This window comes from Elephas maximus, chromosome 5 (assembly GCF_024166365.1).
Source record: "Elephas maximus indicus isolate mEleMax1 chromosome 5, mEleMax1 primary haplotype, whole genome shotgun sequence".
NCBI lineage: Eukaryota > Metazoa > Chordata > Mammalia > Proboscidea > Elephantidae > Elephas > Elephas maximus.
The window spans coordinates 165,211,719-165,219,705 of record NC_064823.1 but is presented as its reverse complement, the minus strand read 5'-3'; the positions used below and the strand labels follow the sequence as shown (position 1 = coordinate 165,219,705).

Genomic DNA, 7,987 nt, shown 5'->3' with positions numbered 1-7,987 from the left:
AAAACCAAAAGGGGAGAGCACACTCGGCATTTCTCAAGCTGAAAGAACTGAAGAAAAATTGCAAGTCTCGAGTTGCAATACTGAAGGATTCTACAGGGAAGATATTAAACGATGCAGGAAGCATCAAAAGAAGATGAAAGGAATACACAGAGTCACTGTGCCAAAAAGAACTGGCCAACATTCAACCATTTCAGGGGGTAGCATATGATCAAGAACCAATGGTATCGAAGGAAGAAGTCCAAGCTGCACCGAAGGGATTGGTGAAAAACCAGCCTTCAGGAGCCGACAGAATACCAGCTGAGATGTTTCAACAAACGGATACAGCGCTGGAGGTGTTCACTCGTCTATGCTGAGAAATTTGGAAGATAGCTACCTGCCCAATCAACTGGAAGAGATTCATATTTGTGCCTATTCTCAAAAAAGGCTATCCAACAGAATGTGGAAATTATTGAACAATATCATTAATATCACACACAAGTAAATTTATGCTGAAAATCATTCAAACATGGTTGTAGCAGTACATTGACAGGGAACTGCCAGAAATTCAAGCAGGATTCAGAAAAAGACATAGACCAAGGGCTATCACTGCCGATGTCAGGTGGATCCTGGCTGAAAGCGGAGAATACTAGAAAGATGTTTACCTGTGTTTTACTGACTACGCAAAGGCATTCAACTGTGTGGATCATAACAAACTATGGATAACATTGCAAAGAATGGGAATTCTAGAACACTTAATTGTGCTCATGTGGAACCTGTATGTAGACCCGGAGGCAGTCGTTCGAACACAACGAGAGGATATTGCGTGGTTTAAAGTCAGGAAAGGTGTGTGGCAGGGTTGTATTCTTTCACCACACCTATGTACGGTGAGCAAATAAACCGAGAAGCTGGACTATATGAACAAGAACGGGGCATCAGGATTGGAAGAAGACTAACAACCTGCGTTATGCAGATGACACAATCTTGCTTGCTGAAAGTGAAGAGGACTTGAAGCACTTACTGATAAAAATCAAAGACTACAGCTTTCAGTATGGATTACACCTCAACATATAGAAATCAAAAATCCTCACAACTGAACCAATAAGCAACATCGTGATAACCGGAGGCAATACTGAAGTCGTCAAGGACTTCGTTTTACTTGGATCCACAATTAACACCCATGGAAGGAGCTGTCAAAAAATCAAAGGACGTATATTGCATCGGGCAAATCCGCTGCAAAAGACCTCTTTAAAGTGTTAAAAAGCAAAGATGTCACCTTGAAGACTAAGGTGCACCTGACCCAAGCTATGGTGTTTTCAATCACCTCATATGCATGTGAAAGCTGGAGAACGAATAAGGGAGACCAAAGAACAATTGACGGCTTTGAATTGAGGTGCTGTCAAAGAATACTGAACATACCACGGACTGCCAGAAGAACGAAAAAATCTTGGAAGCAAAGATGGTGAAACTTTTCTCATGTACTTTGGACATGTTATCAGGAGAGACCAGTCCCTGAGAAGGACATCATGCTTGATAGAGAGTCAGTGAAAAAGAGGAAGACCCTCAATGAGGCGGACTGACACAGTGGCGGCAACGACGGGCTCAAGCGTAACAATGATTTTGAGGACGGCGCAGGCCTAGGCAGTGTTTCGTCGTGTTGTACATAGGGTCGCTGTGAGTCGGAACCAACTCAACAGCACCTAACTACGGCAACCCGGATGGACAGAGAACCTCGAGTTCACATTGATACCTCCAATTTCAGTCCAATATTACAGTTCTTCCTCATTTTCTCCCTCTATATTCATCTCCCTTCGCTGCCACCCCTCTTCCACTGAAACCTTTCCTGGCCCAGACTCTTGACTCCCCAGGCCAGTCTGTCCCCAGCATGTACCCCTCCTCGAATCTTGGGCTCAGTCACCTCACAGGACTGGCCTCCAGTCTAAGCGCCCTCCTTACCCTGCTCAGGCTCTGTCCAGCTGCAGAGTTGTCCCCACGTGTGGACGCCCTCTTCACCTTCCTTGGGCTCTGATGCTTCACGTCAGGCTGCCCCCTTGAGGACTCCTTCCTCACCTGGCTCTGATTGCCCAGGCTGGACTCCCCTCCCCCCACCCATGTGTCCTCCACACACTGCCAGAACTGGGGGGACTCTAACACCCATGCCAGGCTGACCTCTGTGTGGACTCCCTCTTCACCTTACTTGGGCTCTGAGTCCCGTTCTGGGCCCCATGGCGCCCCCTATTCCTTCACCAGGACACATGCCGTTGTTTACGTTGAGTGTATATATGTACACACACACATCAACATTTTTAGAAATCACAACCCCCTGGCCAAACTTGGGAGTGACTACATGTCTACACTTCTGGTTTTACCCAGGAAGCTGAGCACCCTCTGCTGTCAAGTCGATTCCGACTCACGGCGACCCTACAGGACAGAGCAGAACTGTCCCCCAGTTTCTAAGGAGTGGCTGGTGGATTCAAACTGCTGAGCTTTTGGTTAGCAGGCGAGCTCGTAACCGCTGCGCCACTAGGGCTCCAGGAAAGTTGCACAGTGAGTGGGAAAGTTATCGCGTGAGGCTGCAGAGAAGCCAGTGTTCAGAGACTGCCAGACGTGGCTGAGGTAGGTGTTAGAGGGAGTTTGTGAAGAGGTGTGAGGGAGCCAAGTCAGGAGAGAGGAAGATGGAACATCCTGAAGATGAAAGCTTTGAGTGGACTGAGGGAGGCGCTTACATTTTGAGCGGCAACAGAGGAGAACCAGGATGAGACAGCTCTGGGGGATGACAGGAACTCCTGAATACATGCACACTGTGTATGTTGACTGAACAATGAACCTAGCACCTATCCTGGGGTAACATGCTGTCCATGTGTATCTCCACCAGAATGAAATGCTGGGGGGCAGAACTTCTGGACTACTTGTTCAATGCTGCATGCCCAGTGCCTAGAACAGTGCCTGGCATACAACCTGTTGCCATCAATTCGATTCTGACTCATAGCGACCCTACAGGTCAGAGTAGAACTGCCCCCGAGGGTTTACAAGGAGCGGGTGGTAGATTTGAACTGCCGACCTTTTAGTTAGCAGCCTGAGCTCTTAACCACTGTGCTACCAGGGCTCCACCTGGCATATAGTAGGAGCTAAGTATTAATGAAAAAATAAAAAACATATGTGACAGAAACAATTTTTTTAAAAGCTTTTAAGGAGAGAATTGACACAGCCCAATTCACTCTGGCTGAGGTCTGAAAAAGGAAGCAGGGAGGCCGGTTAGGCGGCTGATGTCTCAGTTGCTTGCAGCAGTGGGTGCGAGGTAGGTGAATCCATGAGGTATTCTGGAGGTAGAATCAACAGATACCTCGTGGATTCTACAGGGAGCTTCCATTCCACAGGGAGAAGTCTTTGTCACCAGCAGAGGTTAAGACAATTAGCCTGTCACCACAATACGTACGACCAATTCAGAAGACTCTAGTCTCTCAACAAGGAAGCGGCTAGACACAAATCCTGGGATACTGAAGAAGTGAAATGCAACCCTGCAGATAAATACAATCTGCGGTTGGTTACTTAAGGGGGAAACATACTGTATACTAAAAATACATATACACGTGTGTGTGTAGTATTCAGCCTTTGTCCCCAAAGCATCTGTTTTTAAGTCAGTGGAGAAGCTTACAGCTGACGGCTTCCTGAATCAAGAGCTATACTATCCCAAAGGCGCTGCTCCTTTAGGTGAGTCCTGGAATTAAGAGGACACGGAACCACCAGCCTGCAATGTACACAAACATGAGAAAGAACTAAAGTTTGGTTGTTGGAAACCACTAAGACTTTGGAATCTATTGTTACAGTATTTTAATCTAGTTGACTGAACCCCAGGAACGGCTAGTTAGCCCTCCTGCTCCTCGGCTCCAGCTCAGGCCCTTGATTCCCAGGTGTGCAGCTGTACCAGCACCAGTGTTCCTGCTTCACTCAACTCCCACAATCCACACACCACAGGGTGAGGAACCCTAATAAACTGCAAACGAGATCACTGCCACTCCCCTGCTCAGAAAGCTTCCGCGGCTCCCAGTGATACTTCTGTTTCCACTGAAGAACCCAGAGAGGCAGGAGCATGAAACCACAGAGTAGCCAGGGCAGTCTCTATAAATATGTCCTTGTACTCACCTTATTTTAAAGATGCCTATTTTATACACTGGAGCCCTGGTGGCACAGTGGTTAAGAGCTAGGCTGCTAACCAGAGTCGACAGTTCAAATCTACCAGCCGCTCCTTGGAAACCCTATGGGGCAGTTCTACTCTGTCCTATACGGTCTCTGTGAGTCGGAAATGACTCGACAGCAACAGGTGTTTTTTACTTTACATATTAATCCAAAATGTAAATCTAAGCTTGTTATTACAAACATGTATGTTCTCGCCAAGATAAATCTTGCAGTCCGAGAAGCTGCGCTATGCCTTTTCTGTGGTGTCTGAGTGTCCAGTAGCACTCTGTGAGCAGACGCCTCAACAGCAGTACAGGTTTATAAAGATGAACTAACTCCTTAATGCAGACCTCCGTGGCCTTAACCTGGCTCACCCCATCTCCCACAACTCCCTCCACACCTAAGTTCCAACTCACTGGCCATCTCCCCAGGTGGAACTCACCCAGCCTTTGCTCTGAAAAGCTTTCCCAGACTCCCCCAGGCGGTGTTGCCACACTCCTAGGTGCCCCACCCCAAGACAATAACTCACACTACCCTGTTACTCATTGTTACTCACTTTCACGCGTGGGCTGCACCATACCCAGTCCACAACCCCCTGGACTGGACGACTGAACACTCCAGCTGCCGAAAAGCTGGGTTTGGACCAGAGCATGGTCTATTGTTCGCTTCTGCTAAGAACTGAGTGCTCTGTCATCTCATCCCCACAGCACCTTCCAGAGACCACGCTCCCTTACAGCTGAAGACTCAGGACCTCATCCCCGCTTCATGATGACAACTCAAGGAAGAACGTCCATCTCAAGAGACTTTTATTAACACACATCAAATACTTGGTCATCTCAGCAAAAAATTTATTTTAAATAAGTTTTTGTTTTTCAAGGACGTGAACACTCATTACGTGTTTGATTTTGACCTCAGATCTCTCTCAGGTCTACTACCCTGATGTCATGGATTGAACTGTGTTCCCCGAAAACATGTTTAGCAGTTTGGCTAGGCCATAATCCCAATACTGTGTCATTGTCCATCATTTTGTCATCTGATGTGATTTTACCATGTGTTGTAAATCCTATTTCTATTATGTTGACAAGATGGGATTAGTGGCAGTTATGTTAACAAGGCAGGACTCAATCTACCAGATTGGGTTGTGTCTTGGGTCAATCTCTTTTGATATAAAAGAGAGAAGCAAGCAGAGAAACAGGGGAACCTCGTACCACCAAGAAAGCAGTGCTGGGAGGAGAGCACGTCCTTTGGGCCCAGGGTTGCTGCGCGGAGAAGCTCCTAGACTGGGGAAAGACTGATGACAAGGACCTTCCTCCAGAGCCAACAGAGAAAGCCTTCCCCTGGAGCTGGTGCCCTGAATTTGGACTTCTAGCCTACTAGACTATGAGAGAATAAATTTATCTCTGTTAAAGCCATCTGACTGTGGTATTTCTGTTGTAGCAACACTAGATAACCAAAGTATCCGATGAACAAGGAACTTCACGAACCCTGGTGAATCCTCTTCCTTGTTCCTGCCTCTCAAAGCCCTTTGTAGACTGTCTCTTTGATGCTATACTCTGAAGCTCCTGGAACGTGAGGGTCTGACAACAGTGAAGCTACTCCATCATCCCTAGTCAAACATCTCTGTTGCACAAGGTCAGCTAAGTTATGTAAATAAACTCACTTGAAAGGGTTATACAATATACATCAGACTATGCGTCACAAAAATATCTCTCTTTTGTCTCACAGAAGAATTAAAATTCTGAAATATATACAAACCCATTTTCCATCTCCAAACGTTTTCTAGCTCTTCCCAGTCTCGGCCAAAGCAGTCTCCTGTATGCTTCCTCCGCTGGCTACCAAGCACTATGTAGTGGCTTCCTAAAGCTGGAAGATTCTGACCCCAAGTCTTCGTGTGTTCCAAAGTTCCAGAAAGGCAACAGGCAGGTCATACAGGTAATAGCAAAACACAAGGCCACACCCAACATTTTGGAAACAAAGCAAAATAACAGGAACATGGCCACTGAAACATCTGTTTAAGCCCCATTTCCCTTATGAGAAATTTGATGATCTAAACCTGTACCAAGGTCATCAACCTCTGACCATAGGGAGACTGTTACTTGGGGGTCAGAAACATACAAAACTGTGAAAATGATAAGCTGCTTCCATTTCTTCAAGGAGTCAATCCATCGTTACCAGCTGAGCAGAGTCTGTCCACCAGCTGTGAACCTGAAGCACAATGGGAATAAATTTACGATCAAGACATTTTAAGTGTCGGATTCCCTATGCTGATGTTTAAAAAAAACTAACCGCCCATGAGAATGCTGTCTCTTTTAGACAGGGTCCTCTGACTCACGTGCCTTCTAGAGAAAGCTGGACACTTCTATTCCTCTTTCCCGTGTTCTCACTCTCCTCTATTTGCTCTATGACCAGCTTTTCTTTGGTTTCCCCAGCCCCCTTGGTACCCTGGCAGGTCTAACTCTGGAGACAATCCTATGAGAGCTGATTCTCATTTGTCACAAAATACAAGCCTGGTTACTTGTCCCTAATTACCAGGAGAAGGGAAAGGGCTACAAAATACCAGTATCTGCTAACTGCTAACCAGCACTTGGCGCACATCTACCTTCCGCCACTGCCCAATCCTTTCTCATAATTTTTTTTGTGGGGACGCTGGTGGTGAAAATATACACACCAAAACGTCTGCAAACTCAACAATTTACACACGTAAAATTCCGTAACGTCCCACTGCCCAGCTTCAGGTTCAACGACACTGGGGTTCGCCCCTCGACTCTGAGCACTCCCACAGGAGCCGTGTGAGCGAGCTCGGGGCGACTCCTGCGGCCGCCCCCCGCGCCCAGCCTCACCGCCCAGCCCTCGGGACGACTCGCTCCTCTCTATCCGCCGCACCAGCTCCACCAGCATCTCTGCCATCTTCGCCATCTCCCTGGCCTTCTCCTCGGCCTTGTCGCCCCTCGCGGCCGCGCCGTCGTCGGGGTCCTGGAGGTGGTTCAGCGCGCTCTCCTCCGACGCCTCCACCTGCGTCTTGATCTGGATGAGCATATTGTCCATCTCCCACAGCTTGCCCCGGGTCCGCAGGTAGGCCCGGCCGCGCTCGCGGGTCAGCGCCGCGATGTCCTCCCGCATCTCGTGGATGACCGGCAGCAGGAACTGCTCGAAGTCCTCCTCGGGCTCCAGCACCTCCACCTCCTCGGGCTCCGCCAGCTCCACCACGTCCAGGGGCCGCATCTTCTGCTGCTTCGGGGCCGCGGGGCCGACGGCTGCCTCGCGCCCCCGGGGACGGCCGGGCACTGGCGGCTGCCGGGACGACTCGTGCTCCCGGGCCAGCTGGGACGGCCCGGTTCCCCTACACCGCGGGCCTCGGGGACGCCACGGGGACAGACGCCCGCGGGCCTCGGGGACGCCACGGGGACAAACGACCGCGCGCCGGCAGCGAAGGGCCAACAAAATGGACGCGTGCCGTCAGGCAGAGCGCTGCCTGTTTGCGGCCTTTCGCGACGTGGCTGGGCCCCTTTACGGTCACGCCTCAGGCAGGCCGCGGGGGGGGGGACGGGCGCGCGCACGTGAAGCGGGCTCGGCCGCGGCCGCGCGCGCCGCCGCCTCTAGTTCCCCGCGCCCTGCCCCGCCCCTCCTCTAATCCGCTCTGGGGCAGAAGTGGCTCCCTCATTCCCTCCTGGAGGGCTGCGCGGGACGGGTTTTTATTTACTTTTTAAAGTAAAAGTGACCCATTCCCCGTGATTGAATAACAAGACTGGCTGGTGTTCAAGCAAGCCCTGCAGTAACTGCTTAATTAATTTGAATTAACTCACTTAACCCTCAAAACAAACCTATGAGTTGTTAT

The 7,987-nt window shown here is 49.4% G+C and overlaps 1 protein-coding gene across 2 annotated transcripts; it reads right to left on the bottom strand.

The window, feature by feature from the left end:
* Nucleotides 1–4,941: 4,941 nt before the first annotated feature.
* On the bottom strand, nucleotides 4,942–7,608 carry LOC126077412 (MORF4 family-associated protein 1-like). 2 transcript variants are annotated; one of them, XM_049886808.1, is made up of 2 exons: nucleotides 7,036–7,608; nucleotides 4,942–6,357 (listed from the first exon to the last, which is right to left on the bottom strand). In XM_049886808.1, exons 1-2 carry the CDS (start codon nucleotides 7,372–7,374, stop codon nucleotides 6,310–6,312), a joined length of 387 nt encoding a protein of 128 aa, XP_049742765.1. In that variant the 5' UTR covers nucleotides 7,375–7,608; the 3' UTR covers nucleotides 4,942–6,309. The 2 variants fall into 2 exon arrangements, with proteins under 2 accessions (XP_049742765.1, XP_049742764.1); XM_049886807.1 differs by having other exon boundaries at nucleotides 6,993–7,607.
* Between the last annotated feature and the right edge of the window lie 379 nt (nucleotides 7,609–7,987).

Excerpts from the sequence above, each read along its gene's own strand:
- LOC126077412 (XM_049886807.1), bottom strand. The coding sequence starts at position 7,374 with ATGCGGCCCCTGGACGTGGTGGAGCTGGCGGAGCCCGAGGAGGTGGAG. Across the intron at positions 6,358-6,992 it reads GTCGTCCCGAGGGCTGGGCG|GTTCACAGCTGGTGGACAGA; the intron begins GTGAGGCTGGGC and ends ATTGTGCTTCAG.